Below are 26,138 nucleotides of genomic sequence, written 5' to 3'. Positions count from 1 at the left end.
GCGATCGGCAGAGCGGATAATGGGACTCGAGCTCCCAGCACTCCAGGAACTGTACAAAAAGCGGTGCGTGGTCAAAGCCAAGCGCATCATCAAGGACAAGCACCACCCAAGTCACAGACTGTTCAACCCCCTACAACGACCGCGACCGGGCAAGGGGCTCTACCGCAGTATCAAGAGTTCCACCACCAGGTGCTGGTGTAGTTTCAATCCGGCTGCTGTCAGAATGCTGAATGGGGCATAAGCCTGAATGAGGCATAGGCCTTGTTCAGCAGCCTGACAACAGGCGGCGCAGACTTTTCTGGCTCTTCCTGAACACACCTGTGGATTATACCAGGGACAATGACTTGGACTTTAGCCCCCCCTCGGACACACCTGTGGACTACACCAGGTACAAATGACTTTTTGTTGCACTCCCTCATGGAGCTACCTGCGGATTATACTAGGGTCAGTCCACTCTAGGTGGACACGCACTGACCTTTTGCACCTTAATCCCTTGTATAACGCACTGACTTTTTTTTGTTTTTTTTTATTGTGCTCCTTTTCCTCTAAGCACCTTAACGTCCATTGTCTATCATGCACAGTATAAGTATAACATGCACAGTATACAATACATTGCTGCTATGCTCAGGCACCTTAGTTTAGTTTTTTTAGTTTTTTATTATCTCAGGTAATTTGTAAATATGTAGATAACTTGTCTGGCCTTCTGTTGCTCTCTTGTTTTGATCTCCTTCCCACTTGCCCCCCACCCTCTTCTTCTCCCCCCCCCCCCTCTTCTTTCTATGGAAACTAACGTTGCGATGGGAACGATGTACAAAAAAGAATTTCACCCACTTTTTTACCTTGTAAACCTGTGATGTGACAATAAAACTGATTCTGATTCTGATTCTGTCTGTATGCCGTAGGTTGTATGGTGAGCTGTAGGGATGTAAATATTGTTTTAAATAGTGAGGATAATTAAAGTGAATGCATTTAAAAACAAATTGCAGCCAATGAGAGCGTCTCCTAGATGTAGGTGTTAGCCAGTTAAGTGACTCGTACATAGCACAATGGTGGGTTATATAAGGACACCTCAGGATAAATCTGCAAAGACTGTTATAAATTACATAGATAGGATGGAGGTTTGTTTCAGAGGTATTTTGGTAAACAATGTCAGCATAGTCTAATATAGGTAATATTAACTGTGAGATAATTCTTTTTCTGACCTGTAGGGTGAAGCAGTTGATGGAACGATACAGTACTCTCAGGCTGCAATTTATTTTCTGCACAACAGAAGTAATATGGGACTTGAATGAAAGTTGAGCATCAAGCCAGACACCTAAATATTTAAATTCATCCACTTTTTCAAGTGGTGTGCCATCTGCAAATGAAATAGGTAAAAGTAAAGAAGTTGGTCTCATGGAGAAGAGCATACTGAAGGACTTCTTCTTATTCAGCACCAGCCTATTAATGTGGAACCATCTTTGAACTGAGTCAAAGTCAGCCTGTAGAGTACCCTGAATTTGAGAGAGATCAGGTTTAGAGGAATAGATGACTGTGTCGTCGGCATACAATTGGATGAGGCAGAAGCAGAAAATACATCATTAGTAAATTTTAGGAGTGTTGTGGTTGTAGAGAAGTTGGGTCTGAAGCCAGATTGAAATGGAGATAGAATGTTAGAATTATTGACGTAGTTTGAGAGTTGATTAGAAATTAACTTTTCAAATACCTTGACTATACTGTTGATAATTGAAATAGGTCTGTAATTATTGACATCCTGAGGATCCCCACTTTTATGCAGAGGGGTGACACTGGCGCTTTTCCAGATTGAGGGAAATTCACATGTGGAGAGAGATAAATTAAATAAGTCAGACAGTGGATATGACATTATGTGAGGTGCAATTTTCAAAAACTTAATTTCAAGACCATCTGGCCCGGCAGCCCCTGAACTTAACTCACAGATAGCCCGTTCAACAGCTGCTGGAGTAATTTTGGCAAAGGAGAAGGAGCTACCACCTCTCTGATTATTCAGAGGAGCATGAGAGTAGGGAGGGACTGATGGTTGTGAGCTGCAAACAGAGGAGAAGTGCTGACTAAAGGCATTGGCAATTTTGGAGGGATCAGCCGTTAAGCCATCATTGACCCTAATGAGATTGGGGCTTTTGTTTGTCTTGTTGAGAATACTGTTAATTCTGTTCCAAAATTGTTTGGGGTTATTGAAATCATTTTTTAAGCAGTCTTTATAAAAATTGGATTTGGCATTTCTAGTTTTGGTTGTGCAAGTGTTCCTTAGAAGTTTATAAATGTTCCAATCAGTAGGGTCATTTGATGAGCGATACTTTAGCCAGGCCTTATCTCTCTGTTTAAACAGCTGTATGAGTTCACCATTGATCCAGGGTAAGTGTCTGCCTTTTACCTTGATGGATATCCACGGGGCATGTTTGTCTATTACCATATTCAATTCCGTGTATAGGAAGTTCCATGCATCTTCTACAGATGGTATTAATTCAAACCGGTTCCAATTTATGTTGATTAAATCACAAGTGAAAAATTCATTATTCAAATTTTTGAACTGTCTTACCTTTATGTACCTTGGTGGCAAACGAGGTAGTTTAATCTTCCACACACAATAGATAATTGAATGGTCACTTAGACAATCAGACAATACTCCGGATTTTGTAATTCTGTCCGGATGGGTGACAAGAATCCAGTCTAACAGAGATTTAGAAAAATGAACAGGGTCAACTCTAGTGGGCTCACTAATGAGCTGAGTGAGGTTAGTATTGCTGATAAGATTACGGTCCTTGGAGGATGATCTATCAAGCCAATTTCGGTTAAAATCACCCAAAACAATTAGTTCATTAGGATGATCTATAGAATTAATAGTAGATAAAATACATTGTGTAGATTCAGAGGGAGCATCTGGAGTTCTATAAATATTTCCTATAATCAGGTGTTTATTTTCATGAAGAATTAATTTGATAAATAGGCATTCAAAATGCATGGGCCTCTCATTTGGGACGACAACCTCAGAGGATAAATTAGAGGAAACATATGTAGCCACACCTCCTGCTCTTGTGCCTCTATCAGCTCTATACAACACATAACCATCAAGTTGAACAGAATTATCAGAGATAAGGTTAGTCAGCCATGTCTCAGAGATTGTAATTACATGAGGTTTATTATAAGCAACCCAGGCCCTTAGGAGAACAATTTTAGGGAATAAGCTCCTAATGTTCACATGTATAATTTGTAAACCTTTCATAGTATTTGATTTACAGAAATAAAGTTGAGGGGATCATGATGAGCAGACATGAGAAAAAATAAAAAATAAACATTGAGCAGGGCTGATGGTAGAGAGAGCAGCACAACGGAGAGCAACACACAGACACACACACACACACACACACACACACACACACACACACACACACACACAAACAAACACACAAAACAAAAAAATCCAGACGTAGCGGAGCAAAAACAACGTGGAGCAGCAGAGCTCAGTCCGCAAAATAACATATTTCAGGGGATACAGCCAAAGCAATATAACCCTTTTGAAAATACTCGTTATAATATTAAACTTATACTTTTCTCCTTCAGTCAAAATCAAAATATATTCAACAGAAAAGGGGAGAGAAGGGATAGATAGAGATTTACGACATTTTGCAGCAGATATCGCCTACTTTACTGCAGGAAATTTGCGACAATTTGCAACAGATGCTGCCTGCTTTATGGTATAACCGGCCTGCTTTACGGCATACAGCAATGGCGTTCCCCACGTTCAGCAGCAACAAGCCGTTACAGCAGAGAATAGTAGTAAAACAAAGTAATTTTCAGTCTCAGAAACTAAAAGAAAGTTCTGTATGCAGCAGGGCAAGTAAATGTCAAAATGAAAAAAGGCAGCCCTTACGTAACGAGCAGGATAAAGAAAGAAAAACGGAGATTTATCACCAGTTTATGGGGATTTCATCGGCGTGTCGAGGAGGAAAGCCTCTGCATCTTCGGGGCTGGAGAAGAATATGGGTTTACCGTCGACGAGTATTCTAAACCTACAAGGGTAGAGAGTAAGAAATTTCCCTTTCGAGGCATTTCTTCTTTACTGGATCGAACAGCCGGCGTTTCTTCAGCAAAGCGGCGCTGTAGTCGGTGTAGATGTGGATGCGAGCGCCATTGAAGACCAGCTCCTTCTTCTCCCGTGCAAGACTCAGGATCCTCAGCTTATCCTGGAAATTGAGAAATTTCACCAGGATTGGCCTCGGGCCAGCATTGGAATCCTGTCGACGAGCTGTTGGAGTGCGATGTATCTTTTCCATGATCGGGGGGGTCGGGAAGTTCTTCTTGCCGAAGAGCTGTGGAATCAGCTGGTCCATGAAGCTCCTGATGTCGCGGCCCTCCACCTGTTCAGGAACGTGCAGAAATCTAAGGTTCGAGGCCCGGCTGCGATTTTCAGCGTCGTCGGCCTTCTCCAGCAGGTAGAGGTTTTCTTTCTCCAGCTTTTTCACCCGATTTTCAAGATCTATTATATTATCCTGATTAGAGCTGACTCTTTGTTCAAGCTCCTCAACTTGGTCACCCAGCGTAGATAGCTTTCCCTCTATGGTAGTTAGACTCGTTTGAATCCTGTCCATTTTTTTTATCAAAATGGGAAAGCATTTCAGTCTTCATTTGCTGTAGGGCGGCCCATATGGACTGGTTGGAGACCTGTGTTTGATCCATGACTAGGACACAGTTTAGGCACGCACAGCTATCTTATGCTAATAGGATCAGATCCTTAAGCACTGGGTTAACAAAGTAAGAATTGCGAATAATCAGGAGTAGAATAGGTTGTAAGAGTCAAATATTATCAGTAAAGATGCAGACTGAGGCTTCAGCAAACGCTCCTGCTCACACCACGGCGGCCATCTTTATACTTTCACGAGTAGTAAAACCCAGGTGTAACCCAGGTGTACTGTAGCTTGGCATTCCCAAACTGATTACGTTCCCCGCCATATTGCCATGAATGTTTGAGAGATCCTACGTGATCAGTCTGGCAATGCCTTGAACTTGGAGTGTTCAACATCTTAAATGTAACTATTTTTTTTAGATCCAAGGAGCAAGCCATCTTTGATGGTGTACTCATCGCCGATGATGAGTGGCCAGATTTGTGGGTCATATACACAGCAAAATCAAACATGTAATTGCAGACTTTCTCTTCTATCTGATAATTAAGTAAAACATTGTCATAGAATTGAACCACTTAAATCCCATTCGCTATTGAGTGGAGTCCCTCAGGGCTCTATACTAGTGTCATTAAAGTTTTCACTCTACATTCAATATCTTCACTGAAAATAGCCGATCGACAAGCTCTGCTATTTTCACTGAAAAGTTGTCCAATATCTTCACAAAGCGCATGATTACAAATGTGAGGTTAGTATAAGGGCGGCTTCACACTGGATCCGTTTGAATCAAACCGTTTCCGAGTACGCTTGGCTGGCCAGCATTCACACTGGCCAAGACTCGAGACCATTTCATTTAACAGTAATGGTAAATATGTGCCTCATGGGGGCGCTGTGGACTATGGGAATTTGGGAGATAGAATGTCATTCACAGAAGAAAAGTCACTCTAGAGTGAATAATAAAGTTTGACTGTGTTCCTGACGTTGTGTTGAGTTATAATAACAACAGATTAACAATACACAACCAAAGCAGTGTGTGCACTGGTCTTTGAAACCTCGAAATGTAACGTTGTCTGTTAATATGATATTGGCGTCACGGACGCATCCTTGGTATGACGTCACAGACTAATCCTTGGTGTATTTATCCTTATAAATACGTTCGCCACACATGTGTTTTTTGTTTATTATTTTTCACGGCTCGCGCTACTCAAACACTAGCGGGATTATTATTTCTTGTCAACATTCAAGTAGAACTATGAGAAGGTATAACCCAGCTAAAATAATGCGTCATTATAAAAAAATATATAAATGATATATGATTAGCAGTCCACTTCCTTCTCTTGGTACGGATGGATTCACACTGCCGCGTTCCGTTCCCGACTCCGCAGCAATCGGGCCTGAGACTACCTCCCAAGGTGGTTTCGGGTACGGTACGGTGATGCGTTACGGGGAACGGTTCGCTACATTCACACTACCACAACATCTGCCATGTGGTCCGGGGTGTGCACCCAGGACCATAGTGTGAAAGCGCCCTAAGACAATATGTGATTATAAGATGATGGTCAATCCTATAAATGATCAGACAATCATGTACCAGATAACTGATATCTACTACTGTTTAAGGCAGTTAACGTTTTCAGCTTTGTTAGACAGTCATTACACAGAACTTGTTTAAAGTCCATTTTGGCTTTAAAAAAAAAATGATTTAATTAAATGGCACCATTGAGTCTTGCAAAAGGCATGTGCTGTTATGAATGCAATTGATATTCAGGTTTTGTATTATCTGTCCAGGTGAAATGGAGCGGTGCTAACCAAGACGGTGCTGGTTCCACACTCGGGGAAGAAGTGAAACAGTGCAATTCGTTTCTCTCCAGGATAGCCGTAACAACGAAGCACATGTCAAAAGAAGGTGCTGTGTAGTTGAACATTTGTATACAGTATAGTGTGAATAACATTATTATAATAGTAATAATTCACATAACTCCTCTATGTGTACTTGCAGACCTCAGTGACATGCTGACACTTTTGTCCATAAGATGGAACCAACATAAATGTGACAACATGGCCAATTCACTCTCCCAAAGATACCACAACGTAGAAAGTGACTGTGTACAATTTCTGTGTGGCAGAGTTACAGCCTCTCTGTAGCATTTGAGAGAGTTGCACATAGACATCTTGTAATAGGCTGGGTTCACACCGACATTTGTTTGTCTGTGTCGGACGTTTTTGTAATGGTTTTCTGGCTAAATGGCGCAATGCCAGAAAACTGCTCCATTCCTTTTTGAAAACCATTACAAAAATACGCCCACGTAGGCATAACCAAGTGTCTGCGTGAACCCAACCATAAAATGTATTTCTTCTCAGACAGCAACAAAGGACGGCACAGAAAAATGCTTTGAAGGTCATGGTAGAGAAGTACAACAGCCTGGTTCCTGAGCAAACGGTGTGCTTCGACACGATCCTCAACACAGAGCATCCCTGGCCGTGGCAAATTACACAAAGTTGTAAGCAAGGCAGTAGGAGTGCCTACTGCCTTGGAAACTCAAAATCACATCACATGTTTCTCTGGGACATTTACCAATGGAGGTTTTGATATTTCAGAAAATATGTCATTGCAAAATAGTAGCTAGTCATTTTAACACTTCACAAAAAAGTACCTTGGATGGACATTTTTGATAGAAAAATATTTCTTTGGCCGATTTTGCTTATGTAATAAATATTTTTGTAATGAATGACTGTTGTCCAAAACATCGTACTTCAAATTGAAGTGAGATGATTGCTTTTCTTTTTACTTTACATATTTTTAGTTGGCTGTCACTTTCTGATTCCTGAGGAAATGCCATATCATATATTACAGTATGCTAATCTCTTATCACAGGCTATTGTCAATGTCAACATGACTTCAACTAAGCATAGTTACCAAGAACAGTTGCCAAGTCTATATGCAATACCTGCTAACAGTACACCGGTCTTCTCTCCTGAGAAGTTTCCAAGGACATAGTATTGGACTGTTTGATTTAAAAAGCAGTAATTTAAAATTGTTTGTATTCATACTGTAGTGATATTTATGAATAAAGATGGCAACTATGTTTAAAAAAATAAATTAAAAAAATGCTTGTTTGTTGACTGCCTGTTGTTTTTGTGCTGTAGGTAAGTGTGTGTGTGTGTGTGTGTGTGTGTGTGTGTGTGTGTGTGTGTGTGTGTGTGTGTGTGTGTGCGCGCGCGCGCGCGCACTCCACCTCAGCAATCCAGGGGTCTAGCGCATTGAATTGGGAAAAAAAAGGCTGAGAAGGAGCTACATTTGGTGGAATGTATGAAAGTGATGAGTGCATTGATTAAGTTTAAGTTTGATAAATTGTTATTCATCCCATTTATATGGATCCCCTCAACACTTTCTCACTCCCAACTCGTCAGATCAATCAATGAACACTATCAAACCAGTCACACAGACTCTTTCATGCCTGTCACATTTGGCCATTGTGAACCTAATCACATCTGTGAAAAGAACGAGGTGCCAATGGACCTGGCAAATCTGGTGTTCTCTGGTGAATGCCATTGAGCTGCATGGTGCTGGGCTATGGGCACAGGTCCTCATGCCACCTTCATGGAATCTGTTTCAGAAACATGCATAGCATGCTGGAAGTCATTCTGTAGGGCTATGACAGGGCCATTACCTTCTCACGCAAATGAGCAGACAGGTCCAGTTGGGTGGTTGATGCAATTCTATGGTCTCGGGCCACATGTACCACTGTTAATATCCAGAGCACTATCCGAACACAGAACTAGACAGGGATGGATTACCCAATGAGCCTGTGGGGCCGGGGCCCAGGGGCGTCTATCGGGGGATAGAATGGGCCACTAGACCATCGCCATACATTATGCTCAAATGTGGGCCCCTGCTTAGTATTTACAGCAGTGGTTCTGAAACATGTTCATGTCAAGGAACACCAAATTGATGTATTTTGCCACAATATACATCAATTTGGACATCCTTGAACAGGTACTTTCTATGCCCCAAAATGCCTTTGAACCCGAGTACCTTGTTTGTGTGCCCACCTGACTACATTCGTGGCCCACCTATCTGACCACTTAACACGGCCACCTTTTGAGGGGTTGTCTTGCTTTTGCTTTCCAATTGGACATGTTGTCACTTCCATATGCAAAAAAGTAGGTGAGATCACAAATAGCCTACTTGTAATTCATAAATAGAAGCTAAATTCATAACTGATTGTTTATGGCACATACGTCACATAAGTTTGATGTACATATGTCTTTCTTTAAACGCGGACTCATGTCATTATTGTTATAAATAATGCATTCTGTCCAAAAGCTTCTGGTGTCACCAATGGGATGAATTCTCAGATGCTCACACTCTCAAGAGGCTGTAGACAAGGTTGCCCAGCAAGCCCCCTACTGTTTGCTCTCGCAATTGAGCCTCTCTCTATCACCCTAAAGCCAGCCCCTTATATTCAGGGAATCCGTAGATGAGGAATGGAATACAAACTCTCTCTGTACGCAGATGACTTATTGATATTTATATCCGACCCAGTTTCCACCGCCGCAAGGATCATAGAGCTGCTGAACAGATTTGGTACATTCTCACGCTACAGAATCAGAAGAAGAATCAGAATCAGTTTTATTGTCACATCACAGGTTTACAAGGTAAAAAAGTGGGTGAAATTCTTTTTTGTACATCGTTCCCATCGCAACGTTAGTTTCCATAGAAAGAAGAGGGGGGGGGGAGAAGAAGAGGGGGGCAGGTGGGAAGGAGATCAAAAACAAGAGAGTAACAGAAGGCCAGACAAGTTATCTACATATTTACAAATTACCTGAGATAATAAAAAAACTAAAGAACTAAACTAAGGTGCCTGAGCATAGCAGCAATGTATTGTATACTGTGCATGTTATACTTATACTGTGCATGATAGACAAAGGACGTTAAGGTGCTTAGAGGAAAAGGAGCACAATAAAAAGACCCAAAAAAGTCAGTGCGTTATACAAGGGATTAAGGTGCAAAAGGTCAGTGCGTGTCCACCTAGAGTGGACTGACCCTAGTATAATCCGCATGTAGCTCCATACAGATTACATTTGAACAAAAGTGAATGTTTCCCAGTAAATGACTTAGCCCGTCATATTCCAGATAAATCACCGTCCTTTCCTTCCTCAGAATCTGGCTTTAAATATCTGGGGGTACACATCCGTAGGACTCTAGATGAGCTGTTAAGAAATAATTTTGTACCCCTTGTTGATAAACTTAAATTGGACCTACATAGATGGGGAATTATCAATATATCTCTGGCAGGGAGAGTAAATTGTATTAAGATGAATGTTCTGCCCCGTTTTCTGTATTTATTTCAAGCTCTGCCGGTTTTTATCCCCAGATCCTTTTTTTGTAAACTTGATACATTACTCTCATCATTTATTTGGGGAGGCAAAACTCCAAGAATAAAGAAGGAATACCTACAGAGAACTAGAGATGATGGTGGTCTTGCCCTTCCTAATCTGAAGTATTATTATTGGGCTGCTAATATCTCTACAATTACTTGCTGGGCCCCCAACCCTGATCTGGACTGGTGTAAAATTGAAGCAAATTCCTGTCCCAATACATCTCTAATGGCCTTAATCACTACCAAATTACCCATCTCTCCTAATCAACATTCTTCCAACCCTATTGTTCTGAGCACTCTGCAGATATGGTCCCAATTCAGAACCTTCTTTGGCCTTTGTGAACTATCCTTCTATAGTCCTATAAATAATAACCATCTATTTGCCCCGGCAAGGACAGATCCAAGCTACTCTATGTGGCAGAGGCTATTTTTTTGTAATGAATGACTGTTGTCCAAAACATTGTACTTCAAATTGAAGTGAGATGATTGCTTTTCTTTTTACTTTACATATTTTTAGTTGGCTGTCACTTTCTTATTCCTGAGGAAATCATCATATATTACAGTATGCTAATCTCTTATCACAGGCTATTGTCAATGTCAACATGACTTCAACTAAGCATAGTTACCAAGAACAGTTGCCAAGTCTATATGCAATACCTGCTAACAGTACACCGGTCTTCTCTCCTGAGAAGTTTCCAAGGACATAGTATTGGACTGTTTGATTTAAAAAAGCAGTATTTTAAATTTGTTTATATTCATACTGTAGTGATATTTATGAAGAAAGACGGCAACTATGTTTCAAAAAAATAAATAAAAAAATGCATGTTTGTTGACTGCCTGTTGTTTTTGTGCTGTAGGTCAGTGTTTGTGTGTGTGTGTGTGTGTGTGTGTGTGTGTGTGTGTGTGTGTGTGTGTGCGCACACTCCACCTCAGCAATCCAGGGGTCTAGCGCATTGAATTGGGAATAGACACCCTCATTCTCAGCCAATACCGATGATAAGCCACTCTTACTTAGTCAGTGACGTTGAAAAAAGGAAATCACAATATCTGAGAAGTGTCATTCCTATGTTCGAAGATTCCTGCTGTATGTTCCACGGCTTTCTATTCTGTTAACACACATAGAGTAAACTTTTTAAAAGGTTGTTGGGTAGGCTACTCTTTCTCCAAGGGCCCTGTGTTCAACTGCGTGCTATGTTCCTGTAACATGGCTCTGACCCCGGACAGAACCCAGGCAGAGTGGGGGATTGGTGGGGTAGGTGAGTGAGGTGTGGTTGTATAGGGGTGTGATAGAGGTGCATTGGTACCCCAGGAGCAGGGTGTGAGTGGGAGGTGGAGGTACTGTATGGAGGTTAGTAAGGTACAGTAGATAAGTCTAGAGGTTCCTCCTTTTTTTTTTTACTATTTTGAAAAACCTTTTTAAACACTGGCAGTTCAAATAGCCGATCTACAAGCTCACAACGTGCCGATGTAGATCGGCTAGGCATAAGGGGTAAGGAAAGATAGGGCCCAGAGCATGCATGACACAACCTGGGGCCTATTTCACGAAAGCAGAATTAGGGGTTAAGCCTGGATTTAACAGCTATCCTGGCTTAATGTATCCAGGATTAGCCATGAATTGGTTTCATGAAAGCTGAATTATCTTGCCAGATTAGTTTAGCCAGTTCACCCTGGATAAGTTTATCCATGACTCGGTTTCACGAAAGAAAATTGAAGCAATCCTACCTTAATTAGGCCTACCATGGAAATGTAGCTGTGAGGCTAACTGCCAGGTTGAACTAATCCTATTGTCTTTACTGTTCATTAAACTCCTCCACCATGAGCTGCTGCAGTGCTGCTGTTCAGCCACAGAGAAGAACGCCGCTCTGGTTTTGGGCTCCATGATTGGTCAAGTTCAAGGATTCTGCTATCGACTTTCATGGTCTTTTACAGGAATTTGTGAAGCCTGGCTTTACCATCCTGGCTCGACACAGTCTGGTTTGACAAAGTCTAGCTTGACAAAGTAGCTCCTTCTCAGCCTGGCTTGGTGTTCGTGGAATGGAATAAACCAGCCTGTACGGAGCAGAATTTGTCAAACCTGGATTTGGCTTAAATCCAGGCTTATTTAATTCTGCTTTCGTGAAATAGGCCCCTGGTCCCTTATGTTTCAAGGCAGCCATCATTGTCATCACCAATTTGTTTACTGGCCCCAGGTTTAAGCTGGGTGTCCCAAGTCCATGACAAATATCTCTAAAACACTCAAATGTCCCGGTTTTCAACAAAACACTACCAAATTGTCCCGTTAAAATAATACTTGTTGTGTGTGCTTACATAGATGTTTATCATGTTCTAATTTACTGTTGAAAGGTCACTAAGTGCTACAATAATTGTTCCCCATCCTGATGAAACCAGGTATAAAAAGATTCAAAGAAATTGTCATTGTAGAGAAAACAGCCTATCTGCAAGCTCACGGGTCACATCAAGATGCATTGTGAACTTATAGATCACAATTTATTAAAGTCTGTGTTATTCCATTGTAATTTCAGCGTTTATAAATTATTTTATATACTGATTTTATATAGTTTTATCTCGATTATCAGGCAGATGTTTTATTACCGGTATCTTACTCTTTAAATCACTTTGTAACCTAATTTGGAAGAGCGCAATACAAATAAATTCATTATCATTACATCAACAGCATTGCGTGATAAAGATACAAATATTTACATATTTGTAAATGGAAGCATACAGTATAGTATATAGCCTATATCTGTTGCCAGAACCATTATAATAATGTTATGCTTTTCGGTTCCACAGATAAATAGTGAAAATGGCAGATCTACAAGCTTGTGAGGCGTTGTCATTTGGGGGTCCTGACCCCCACGTTGAGAACCACTGCTCTAGATCACACTTTATCACACTCTGGGTCACACTTGGAGCAAGATGGTGGTAATTTTCATCTCCTAACATTGTGAACATGTGCACTTCTTTACTAAGCAACACAGTCACTCGATGAGCATGAATTAAGCAGAACTGAGCTCATGATGTTTTTATGTGTCAAACTCTTTTCTTTGTCCATGTATTTTTCTCTCTAAGTCATGACGAAGCCCAAATCAAAGCCCTGCCTGCATGCGGAGGAGTGAATACTGCCAGCAGTAAAACATGCCAGTCATGTTTTGTGACTCTGAAGAAAAATAAGGCTTCAATAGCAAATGGCTATGGTGAAAACATTCTCAAGCACAGGAATGCAAGCTGTGTGCTAAAGTCATGTGCTGTTACAGGTAGGCCTATTTAATTTATGTATTCATTTTTAAAGGAAATCATTCATGTTTAAAGGGGAGACACCAGGGAGCTTTCCTCTAAAAAGTAATGACACATATCTCTAAAAGACCCCCTAAGGATGTCCCCAAAAAAAAACGTTTGAAAAAAATGAAATGGAAATAGGCTAATTTGAAGTTACAAACATAGCTCCCTCTAGTGGCTTTACTTCGGGAAATAGGCAATTGTGCAATATCCGTGACATCACTCGTATGCGTCTGTAGCTACCAGTGTTGCCATGTCTGCTTATTATAAGCAACTTGTTTTCATAGAAGGGGCTGCTTATTTCTCTCGCAGAATCTGGCAACGCAGCAGTGCGCGTCATAGGTCTATTTAGAGAAAGCAGTTGTTGTTTTTGCCGTTGGTGTTGGTCATAGAAGCAGGTATTTGTAGTATTAGTTTTAGTTGGTCGGTAGTAGTTAGTTAGTCGGTAGTTAGTTGTGATAGTAATAGTAGTAGTAGGCCTAGTGTAGTTTTTCCAACAGCTTTTTTAAAAGCTCAACCAAACAGCCTTTTTAAAGGCTAACGAAGCTAGCATGCCCAGGACTTGCGTTATCGGAGGTTGCAGTAACTCCAACTATGATGGCGTAACTTTGCACTTTTGGCCAAAGTGTGAGAAGCTTGCTCGCAAGTGGGATCGCTTCGCACGGATCAAGAGGGCAGACTGGACCAAGGGGACCCCAGGCGTGTCGACGATATGTGGGATCCACTTTACTCCAAGCGATTACGATGGCTATGGGCAGTGGAAAGCTGGACTAATCGCAAGGTTGAGACTGAGGAAGGATGCAGTTCCCACGGTCAATGTCGGGTTTTCTGGTGCTCCATCAGCCACCGTTACACAGCAACCAAGAGCGTGTGCCATGATGGAGATAAATCGGGTGAGTGTCTGTGTTATAAATGCATTTTTATTGTTTTCTTAACCAACAGGGGTACATTATGCATTGGCTTGGACACTATACACCCACGACATGACAATTGACAACGTATACAATAAACATAAGTTATTCCTTGAACTGCTGAAGTAAACGGCATACAAATGGGTCCATCATGTAGCCTGTGCTTTGAGAAAAAAACGTTTATTTTGTCTTCTAAATAGCGCAGGTAAATGTTATTTTGCGCGCGCTAATACTGTGAGTGTGACCCTAGCTCTGGTCCATAGTGTTAGAAGGACCTCTCCTAACAACTCTATTTTGCTGGGGTCTCCAACGTTTTCAGGCCAAGCCAGGACCCCCAAGCTGAGAGAGAGATGAAGCAGGGACCCCCTCTAGATTTTATAAAATTGTGTTTCAGATTAAACTATTTCGTTTTTTACTTGGTCTGCTCTGTTCTTCCCTCTACACCTCTGTAAAAAAGAAAATAGCAGATCTAATAAAAGCAGATCTACAAGCTCACAGTTGTGAGCTTGTAGATCTGCTATTTTTGGCTAAAGTTCTCCTCAGAAAAGGGATGCTAGGGTTCAAGTGGTTAATGTAAAAATAAATAATCATATCACACAAAGATTTTGTGGCCCCCCTGTAGTAACTCTGAGGGGTCCTGGACCCCCTGTAGAAGACCCCTGCTATATTGGATCAACACTGATGTGCACTATGCTGACAGCTTCTACTTGGTATTATCATCAATAGTGTGACATAACCTTTGCATATTGTTAATGTTTGAATGTTCTATGCTATTTGAATATAGTGCCTGGCACCTACTGTCACAGAGAGGACAGCGGGACCTTCATCCACGGTATCTCACACTGAGCCAACACCTGTGACTCCAGATGCACGATCGTGTGATCACCACCACCAAGGCACACAGTGCACATGGATACCAACTCCACATAAGAGCATTCGTGAGTGATCAAAACGTATTTTTCAGTTGAACTATTTTACATATTCTCTCTAATATCATGTAGTACTTAGTCATTGTGTGTAAGTCTTCATACAATCTAATACAAAGTACAACACTGTAACAACTGTGCCATGGCTCAATAATAATAGCTGCCAATTTTACTGTACTTTTAGGTTGTCAAACCAGTTCTCCCAAGATGATTTCCATTGGTGTGCAGTGTGAAATTATGTTGGATGAACCAGAGACAGCGATGGAGTTGTATGAGGAGGAGGAGGAGGAAGAAGAAGAAGAAGAAGAGGAGGAAGCCATTGAAGACATGGATGATGAGGATTATCTCCCAGGAGAAGATGAAGATGAAGAGGATGGGGAGATGACATTGTCTGGGTCAGTGGCCATGTTTAGCATCACCTGTATGCACTGTAGACTGTTTGTATTTATTTTTTGTAATGTATGCATAATACATTAGTTTAGGAAGTTTTCAGTGAAGACGTTTTTTATAGTAATACTACAAATACTATTGCAGCTTCTAGTACTATTACTAATGTTAATAATACTAATAATAGTATCAATAATATTTATTATGATTAACAACATTATTGTGAGTGACGTTCACAGATGTGCACCACAATTGCCTATAACTCAAATTGCACTATCTTAGGACTGAGGGTAAATAATGTGTATGCTGTGTTGACATTCAATTCATACTTCTCAAGTTCTAAATGTCTGTTCAAGTACAATACCATGCTAACCATTTAACCCAGAGCAAGGAGTTCAATCTTGTATGTATGTATTCTTTTTCCAGAGAGCCAGAAACCTCTGACCCAGGTCCTGTGAAGGGCAGGAAATATCTTGTGTTTAGGTCGCAGCTAATGACCCTGTTCCAACACTGTGTGCTGTGTCTTGCCGAAACACCTGGCACAGTCAGAGAATGTGGAACCGCCATCTACGTCACACAAACCTGCAAGTCCTGTGGCCATGTCAAGAAATGGGACAGCCAGCCAAAGATTGGGAGTGTTGCTGCTGGGAATTTGCTGCTGTCGGCTGCGATTCTGGCTTCGGGAAGCATGCCAACCAAAGCCCTGCGCATGCTCAACATATTGGGAATGGCGACCATCCACCGCAACACCTTTTTTAGGCATCAGAAAGCCCATCTTGAGCCTGCCATTCTACAGGTCTGGAAGGACGAGCAAAGTGGCATCATCGCGTCGCTCAAGGATATGGGTGAACCACTGGTGTTGACAGCAGATGGGAGGAGTGACAGCCCAGGACACTCAGCTAAATATGGCACGGTCAGCATTATTGAGCAGAGGATCAACAAAGTTCTCCACGTTGAAATTGTACAGGTATGTGATGCATGTCTTTTTTTCCATTTCTTAATTGCTCAACTATCTGTTTTACATTCATTTTCTAGGTCAATTAGTGTTTTTTTTTTTTGTCTTTATTTATTTTTCTTTATTTTAGAGTAATGAGGTGAAGAGCTCGTCCTGGTGTGAGCTTGAGGGGCTGAAGCGGATCAAGACCTTCCTGGGTGGTGCTGAACTGGTAGTGGGAACACTTATCACGGACAGAAATCGGCAAGTAGCAAAATGGATCCGAGAAATCTGGCTAGGAGTCAAACATCGGTTTGACATTTGGCATATTGCAAAAGGTATGACCTAGTGTGCATTAACAGTAATTAAGTTATTGTTTGTAAGTTTGGAATTATTGAAGAAATGCACCTAAACATTCTAATCTGACTAAACTACTTGATAATGATATCCCTAGACAATCTTTCTTCTGATTATTTTAATTTAGTAACAAACTGTATAATGTCAGAACATTTTGCTGAATTATTTTGATTGTAGACTAATACAAATATGTATACTTTGACTAGGCATCAGCAAGAAGATTGTCTTGCTGGCCACTAAGCGAGAGAGCAGAGCTGTAGGGCTGTGGCAAAAATCCATCATAAACCATCTCTACTGGTCTGCTGGATCGAGCACGGAAGTCGACAGGGACATGATTCTCGCAAAATGGCAGGTTGTGCTCTACCATTTGCAAAACCAACACACAGACCTCCCAAATCCACTAATGCCTTCATGTCCCCATGATCCATTAGAAGAGCACGAAAGAACAAAAGAATGGCTGGCACCAAGTAAGTGACCATTTCATTTTGTCTTTAGATGTCTATAGGCTATAGCAACAGTATTTTTTAAATGTATTTTATTCAAAAAATGTTTTAAACTAATGTAACAGCCTCTGGTCTAAATGGGTTAATGCATGCCTGGAATTCAATCTGATGGGGTTTATACTTTTTGTGTTTGAACCCTGCTCCCACAGACTCTGCTAGCTCAGTTGGTCTGGAGAAGATTCTCCATGGGACTTTGATCTCCAAGGATATTTCAAAGCTCTCCACTGACCACCAAACATCTAGTCTGGAGGCCTACCACGCACTGATCCTGCACTTCCTACCGAAGCACACGTGCTTCTCCTACACAGGAATGCATGCCAGGTAGGCATTACATTTCACAAATGTTATTGTATCTTTTGATTATATGGGTTGCATTACTATTCAGGGACATGCTCTGTTTTGTACGTTCTGTTCTGTACGTCTTCTAGAACATACCTTGCAGTCATGCATTACAATGAAAACAGTGGACGCATGCAGGCAGTGCGTAAAAGAGATGGTATGGTACGGTGGTCAGTCGTCTTCCCAAAGGCAAAGAAGGGAGGTTATTCGCTCCGCCCAGTGAAAACCCAACCCACTTTCGGTGAGTGTCTACACTAGTATTGTGCAGCCTTGGTACAACTAATATATTTGATATATTCTTCTTTCCTCTTCTTTTCCTTTCAGGGGTCGCCACAGCGAATCATCTGCCTCCATCTCACCCTGTCCTCTGCCTCCTCTTCTTTCACACCAACTAACTTCATGTCCTCTTTCGCTACATCCATAAATCTCCTCTTTGGTCTTCCTATAGGCCTCCTGCCTGGCAGTTCCAACCTCAGCATCCTTCTACCGATATACTCACTATCCCTCCTCTGTACATGTCCAGACCATCTCAGTCCGGCCTCTTTGGCTTTATCTCCAAATGATCTAACATGGGCTGTCCCTCCAATGTACTAGGTCCTGAGCCTATCCATCCTTGTTACTCCCAGAGAGAACCTCAACATTTTAGTCTCTGCTACCTCCAGCTCTGCTTCCTGTCTTTCCCTCAGTGCGACCGTTTCTAAACCATACAACATAGCTGGTCCCACCACCGTCTTGTTCACCTTCCCTTTCATTCTTGTTGATACTTTCCTATCACACATCATACCTGACAATTTTCTCCACCCGTTCCAACCTGCTTGCACTTGTTTCTTCACCTCTCTCCATTGCTCATAGGGCAGAACACTGTCCAATATATAAACAGTATATATATATATATATATATATATATATATATATATATATATCCACACACATAAAATAACAATTCTGCACGTCTCTAGACCTCAACGGGAGGTGCGGGTCAATGCAAGACAAAATTACAAAATAATACAAAAAGTAGCCTTCAAAAGAAGGGAACGCACACTCTTGAAATGCATGATGACTTATTGATGCAGTATACTGTATTACTGCATCATTAATTGTATCTTCTTTTTTTGTTACAGAATATACCACAAAGGTCATGGAGATGGTATCTTCCAAAGTGTCTGGAGCCAGTGACTGCCAGCCGATGCCTATTGCCCCACCACCGTTATGCCACAATTCAAAACGCCCAGAATTGAGCCTTGCAGTTGCGACATATGTGAGTCGCTACAAGAAGGATTAATCGGCAGGACCCACCTATGGTAAGTTTCTACAATATCAACAATACAGTCGGTGCCTATTGACTTTGTCGTTTCTCATGTTGACATCACACTCCTCATTTGCCTCACTCACTCGTGCAGTAAATCTAGTTCCAAATACTACCACGAGGTGGCGCTTTGGAGTCACTTTATTTTTGTTTCAAACAGACAGACAGACAGACAGACGAGATGTGAGTCCTGACCTGGGAGTCATAAAAAAATTTATGTTTGCTCACTCTGTTGTTACACAATCAAACCCCCCACCAAATACATTTTTTCATGAGCATGTTGTATGTTTAGAATTTTTTTCAATGGGTCGTTGAGCAAGATGATCACGTTGAGGTTGTTGACTTTCATAGTCTTTACCGTGACTGTGTGTGTGTAAATGGGTTAATAAAAACGTGGCAGGTAGCATTTTGCCAAAAGGCAAGAATTGAAAATTCATGATGCTAATTGAATGATTTACTCTTGTACACAAAATCTAGATCAGGGGTCTTCAACAGGGGGTCCGGGACCCCTAGGGGGTCCTCAGAGTTACTACAGGGGGTCCGCCAAATCTTTGTGTGATAGGATATTTTATTTTACCTTATAACCACTTGAACCCTAGCATCCCTTTTCTGAGGAGAACTTTGGCCAAAAATAGCAGATCTACAAGCATTGTGAGCTTGTAGATCGGCTATTTTTGGCAAAGAGGCATAGGTGTAGAGGGAAAAAAGAGCAGACCACGTAAACAAAAAATGTTGAATCTGAAACACAATTTATACAATATAGAGGGGTTCATATACAATTGTATAAACAAGCAAAATATGAAGGGGCACAAAGAAGTCATGTACAAATGAAAGCACCTGAAGCCATTAGTGGTAGAAACGTGGAGAGGAGTTATTTATTTTTCTTTAAATTTGAAACTTTTTGTTTTATCATGGCAGTTTGAATCCAGTGTACGGAATCCCCGCTTCATTTGGGAATCTGGATCTGACAGCTTGGACCGAACACGAAGGAATCGGGACTCTGTTGTACCTGCCAAGATGTCCCCAGTTCCAAAAAACAAACTGTCTGTAAGCTGTGTAACGGAACTTTCTGTGGAAGAAAAAGTAAAACAGAGTTGATGCCTATTTTGTTGTTGTGATTTTTTTCTTTTGGACTTACAGTAATGTTATTGTTGTTAGTGTTATTCAGTGCGACTGCCAAAGAAAACAGTAATGTGTTGGTTGCAACTACTTTTCCACAGCACTGTACACGTGTAGTATAGAATGTGTTCCTTGGTGCAGTGGTTCTAATGATCTTTTGGGTCCGGTTTGACCCCTGTAAACAACTTTTTCATCCACGGCACCCCTGAATTACATTGTTACTTTATAGAACATTAAATGTATGTCAAAATATGGTATGTAAACATGTACATTTTTCCCCCTAAGACACAGTATGTGACACAGAATATCCTTTTCCATAAGAACAGATTGAAAATAACTTTGTACTTGACATGTAATAACAATTTGAACCCCAGCATTCCTATTCTGGGGGGGAACATTCCCCCCCAAAAATAGCAGATCTACAACCTCAAACCGTGTTGTGTTGCTACGCATTGTGAGCTTGAAGATCAGCGACTTAGTGTAGATGGAAAAAGGTATAGAGGGTGTAAGTAGGGAAATTGAACTGATATTGATGAATTACAAATATTATCAATGTGTTCTACCTGTACTTGCACCATGGCACCAACTATGAGAAACCCTGCCTAGTGAAACCAGTACAAAAATAATGTATGGTGGAATAGTTGTAATGTACATAATATGAGCTAATAAAACAGGTCTGTGGGTATTTGTAGCCACCAAATACTGCCACCAGGTACCAGTATTTCTTGGTTTACGTGGAGTTTTTTTTTGTTGAAATAACTCATTGATGATTGAAACTCACTCATGCTGGGTAACCAGTCGGTCTGCATCGGCTCTATTGTCCTGCCTGTATTGATGGTAGGCTGTTCTCAGCACATGCACATCCAGGCAGACTGTTGAGAAGCCTGGGTGTGCAGTAATGCACACTATTGGGGGGCACTCATTGATGGTGCCGAGTGTCTCCCCATAGCCACGGCAGCAGACACACTCAGCATGGGTGGGCATCACCACACAATTTCCACAGGTGCACCTACAACATAAATATATTTATACCATTATTTCTTTAAATGTTTATATTAAAACATTAATAATGCTAAACAAATATATTTATGATCTTGAAATTATGCAGGCGTTGTTTTATTATTTACAAGTTTTCAAATGTATACAAAATCTTTTGAAAAAAGCCGATCTACAAGCTTGTAGATCGGCTATTTTCAAATGGCCGAAAGGTATATATAGGACTGATGTGGGTAGTAATGTATGTTTTGTAATAATAATCCAAATCTACAAAGTACCTAGTAACTAAAGTTTTCAAATAATTGGAGTTTTGAATGTAGTGGAGTAAACGTATAATATTTGCCTCTGAAATATAGTGGAGTAGAAGTAAAAGTATTGCAAATTGAAAATACTCATGTGAAGTAAAAATGCCTCACAATTATACTCAAGTACAGTACTTGAGTGAATGTACTTAGTTACTTTACAGCACTGTACCAGTTAGTGTTCCCCACTCGCACTGGCTGCCCACGGTTTGGAAGGGGTGCTGCTGCTCCAGGGCCAGGTCCTTGTGAATCAGGTTCAAACCTGAAAGGTTGAAGAGCTGCTGCAATCTCCACCTCTTCATCTTCTACATCCTCTTCATCTTCATTCTCCACAAAATCCTCGTCATCATCATCTTCTTCATCTTCGTCTTCATCATCATTCTCCACTAGTTCATCATCTTCATCATCATTCTCCGCTAGTTCCTCTTCATCTTCATCTTCGTCTTCATCACCATTGTCCACTGAGTCCACCAATTCCTCATCTTCATTCTGCAACAGTTCCTCTTCATCCTCAAAATCGGGAGATGGGGAGAACTGGAAACTACGGTTGCTCTCGCTGTCAGACATTTTCAATTATAGGTGGGATACGCATGGGTATACACAGGTAAAGTCGCGCAGTTGTGACGCACAGTACAGACCTAAAGTATCCAATCTACAAGCTCATAAGTAAAGTGAGCTTGTTGATCTTACATTTTCCAAACATCCTGATAGCCAATTGATTTTTAGTTTCCATGACATTTCGTCAAATCTCAATGTGACATATTTGAAGGGTTTAGCTTTTATAGTTTTGTCCACCTGTAGTGATTTATCCAACTTTGTGTAATTAACCCAAGTCTGGAATGACTATAGGCCTACATAGTAGAAATCATATACAAAACGTTTATGATTGTAGCTGTAGCCTACCTAGCCCACTATTATGCGTAAATAATATAAATCAATATAGGAAAAAAAAAAGGTTTAAAAAATGTGTCAATTATGTTTGACAACAATCAGCTGCGTAGATGTCATCAGCAGGTCAAATGTGCGTTTATGTTTGCACTGAGCAAGAGACATGTCATTCTGTTTGTGAAGGATTGAGATTTAATTCCAGTGGAAAAAAATAGGCATAATTGTATTGTAATTCTAGTTGTGTCCAGCGTTTTTTTTTTCTCTGGACTGATGCAATGTAAATGTGGAGAGTGGAGACCCAGCAAATTTTCTATGGACCAAAATAATATTCTACAAATATTCAGAATGGCAGCTCAGTCATACTATGGTTGAGAGTGTTAGGCTGTAAACCAATTGATATTCACATTAACAGGAAAATCAACATAACACTACAATGAATGATTGTATGTATATTATATATGTTGGTCTCTGGTTGGAAATTTTACATTAAAAATAACCAGGAAGAACCACTTTTGTGCATGTTAAAAGTAATATAATAATTAAATGCTTTGAGGCATAGTGTAAACAAGAATACTTGTTTAACATTTGTATTTATCATCCATGTAACCTAAACAGTGTTTATTTCTCTGCTCGGAATTATTTAATTCCTAGTGGAGAGCTATTGTCCAGTGGTTGAAAAAGTACTCAAATATTTCACTTAAGTAAAAGTATCATTAATGTAGAAATACTGTGTACCAGAAGTAAAAGTACTCCTTACGCAGAATGTCCCGTGGGCCGTTTCATATGTTTTCAAATACATTTTCGAAAAAATAGCCGATCTACAATTAAGCTCACAATTGTAGATCTGCATTGTGAGCTTGTAGATCGGCTATTTTCAAATGTATTGCCGAAATGTATATAGGGCTGAAGTGGTTATTGTGTGTTTAGTAATAATAATTTAAATCTACAAAGTAACTAGTGACTAGTTGTCCAATAGTTGTGGTGGAGTAAAAGTAGTATTTGCCTCTGAGATGTAGTTGAGAAGTAAAAGTAATGCAAATTGGAAATACTACAGTGAAGTGCAGTAGGCTACTTGAGTAAATGTACTTAGTTACTTTACATAACAAAGCCGTTCACGTCGCGTCGTCGCCCCTCGTCCAGCGGGCAGACCAGAGCATAAAGGTATTTCTATCACTAACTCTTAATTCCATTTAAAATAAATAACTAGTCTACCTGTCCACTATTAATCTAATGTAGTGTCATTGTTTGCTACAGCCAGACAGACCACAAAAATCCAAAGGTAAAAACAAAAAAAAACTTCCAGAACCAGACCCCGAGTCACCTCTCTGGTTATACCCACAGATGAGCGCTCATCTTGGGGCATGCTGATCCGCTGTGGCCCGCTGGAACAGCCTGGTTGATTCAAGACACGCCCCCAAGACAAAATATCTACGCTAGCTCTGTTTCTATATGAATACTGCAAAAACGGCCGGCGGATTATTAAAAAAAAATTGAGAGTGTATAGCAGACATGTAGTTGATTATGTGAATTAAAAAAGTTTTTTATTTACTTTATTATAAAGAGTGTAAAATAGAGTAATTAAAACAGCCATTTCCAATGCATTCCAGATGGGTGACGTATTTGAGTCTTATCTCTGACGCGTTGTTTTCGGTCGGCCCTTTCCGAGGTGGTGGGAGGGATTTTCGGAATTTTGGCCACTGGGGGCATCTTTCTTCTGAAAACTCTCAACACAGACCCTTTCAGTCTATAGTTGCATTGGCAAATATTTTCACAACTTTGTCACAATTAAATTGGGACAAAGTAGTGTCCATTATGTTACTTCCACTTTAATTTAGAGTTGATAGTCTGTATTGATGAACTTGTTGAAAATACCAATATAAGGTTACAAAGTGTTTATCGTTAAAACATTTTGTGTACAGGTACAGAAGTTTAGACTTTAAAATAACATTCTATACAGGGGTCTTCAATGTTTTTCAGGCCAGGGACCCCTTAGCTAGGGGACAGATGAAGTAGGGACCCCTACTACAGTCTGCATTATGTTGCAGAATGCAGATTAAACTTGTTCATTGATTTCATAGAAAGCTTCATAGAGTTGTTTGACAGCACTATAATCAGTGTTGTGTAACTATTATGAGTTGGACTCATTTTACTCATAGGTCATTTGTCAGTGTCCAGTTATAAGCAAACACAGGAGTAGCAGCATTGATGAGGTGCTGCACAATACATATGAAAAGGAGAGAGGAGGTTGCACCTCGTAACCCTGATGCAAACTTATTTTTTACTTTTATGGAGTGATGACCAACGTTTGTGGTAGAGTGTCCGTCCTGAAATTGGGAGGTCAGGGTTCGATTCCCGGACAGGTCCTACAATTACTGTAAAAATGGGGCCCAATGCCTCCCTGCTTGGCACTCAGCATCAAGTGTTGGATGGGGGGGTTAGATCAACAAATGATTCCCAAGTGCAGCACGGCTGTGGATCACCGCTCCAAAAGATGGGTCAAATGTGGAGAACAAATTTAGCATACAGCTATGTAAGTGACAAATATTGGGACTTTAACTTTTAACTTATTTGGGATAGCTGTAAAGTGCAATGACAAGTTTCCTTTGTATTGTTCATCACACTGTCACTGCCTGTCAATGTGTAAGTGTTAACATTTAGTTTATTTTGTGTATTTGTAGATTGAAAAGCTTCAACACCTGGGCTACAAACCGATCCTCTTCATTGCAAAGGAGAAGAAGGGGGTTAATATTGATGCCGACATCATCACCCACATGTGTTGTGGTGGAGCAGATGATCCCATTAAAGTCTTCATAGACAAAATGAAGAAAGTCTATGTGCACATTGTTGCAAGTAAGGCAAATTCTGTTTTCATGAATTGATATATTGGAGTATGCTGTCATTGAGTGATCTGTTTTAGCTAAATCATGCAAGCTAAAGGGCAACAATTGTGAGCGTATGCTTTCTACATTGTTGACTTGAAATTGTCTCTTTTTGGGCTGAAATGTATTGTCAAATGTGTCCCAGTCAGGCAAAAATAGCAGATTTACATGTTATCAATGTCTTCTTCATGGTTACATGTCGGCTTTCCGACATGTCGCCTTTCCGATGGTTACTAACCCTATACCTAACCCTAACCGCACGCGGAACCCACTAGTCGGAGTGGTGGGATGTCGGAGTGGAAGGCAGTTCCCCTTCTTCATCTATGTGGGGAGCTTGTAGAGGCTATTTCCGCTGCACTGCATGCATGCTCACTAAGCCTTCTCAATAATGCTGAAAATTTCAGTCACCCCAAATGTTCAGGTCTCTCCCTTTTCTGCTTCCTTCATTGGCATGTGGTTGCTGCCCGCCCGAGTGCAAAAAATGTATTGGCCTATAAGGAAACCAAAAGCATGGCACCTCCATACTTTCAGGACATAATCCATCCCTACTCCCTTTCCTGGTCACTTACACCAGTTAACACAATAATGCTGATTAAGCACCCCTAAAACACCCTGCACAACATTACACACATTCTCCCAAATTGTGGAGTAAACTCACACGTTCAAACTTCACCTCACCCCCTAGTCATTCCTTGTATTATGTTCTCATGTATGTTACATTTGTTTTCTTGACCACATTAACCCATTCAGACCTGAGGCCGATTTTAAAAACGCCTTCTAAAACCTAACCATAGTTTTCTGAAAATGTTCAAATTCTTACTAAAAAAACTAATAAAAAATGATGTTACTATATGTATAGCAACAGCTAATGAGACACAGAGGTGGCTCCCGGATTGAAAGGTATAACAACGTATAGGTAGCAACAGGTCTCAATGGGTTAATGAATGTTGTTTAGACCAATGCTCAGTAAATTGTTTATCTGGTGTCTTAG

General features: G+C 40.7%; 1 protein-coding gene across 1 annotated transcript; it reads left to right on the top strand.

The window, feature by feature from the left end:
- Nucleotides 1-15,437: 15,437 nt before the first annotated feature.
- On the top strand, nt 15,438-20,381 carry LOC308079707 (uncharacterized protein). Its single transcript, XM_080421269.1, has 8 exons — nt 15,438-15,532; nt 15,951-16,491; nt 16,610-16,796; nt 17,022-17,282; nt 17,468-17,639; nt 17,747-17,898; nt 18,779-18,958; nt 19,882-20,381. Exons 1-7 carry the CDS (start codon nt 15,465-15,467, stop codon nt 18,937-18,939), a joined length of 1,542 nt encoding a protein of 513 aa, XP_080277395.1. The 5' UTR covers nt 15,438-15,464; the 3' UTR covers nt 18,940-18,958; nt 19,882-20,381.
- Nucleotides 20,382-26,138: the final 5,757 nt, after the last annotated feature.

This window comes from Gymnoscopelus braueri (assembly GCF_963280865.1).
Source record: "Gymnoscopelus braueri genome assembly, chromosome: 23".
Classification (NCBI taxonomy): Eukaryota; Metazoa; Chordata; class Actinopteri; order Myctophiformes; family Myctophidae; genus Gymnoscopelus; species Gymnoscopelus braueri.
Note: the sequence above shows the minus strand (reverse complement) of the source record. Positions and strands in the feature narration are given on the sequence as shown.

What these genes read in the sequence shown, in the direction of transcription:
- LOC308079707 (XM_080421269.1), top strand. Translation starts at nt 15,465, where the DNA reads ATGGATGATGAGGATTATCTCCCAGGAGAAGATGAAGATGAAGAGGAT. An exon ending in GGGGAGATGACATTGTCTGG is followed by an intron (nt 15,533 to 15,950) that starts GTCAGTGGCCAT and finishes TTCTTTTTCCAG; the next exon opens with AGAGCCAGAAACCTCTGACC. An exon ending in CATTTGGCATATTGCAAAAG is followed by an intron (nt 16,797 to 17,021) that starts GTATGACCTAGT and finishes TACTTTGACTAG; the next exon opens with GCATCAGCAAGAAGATTGTC.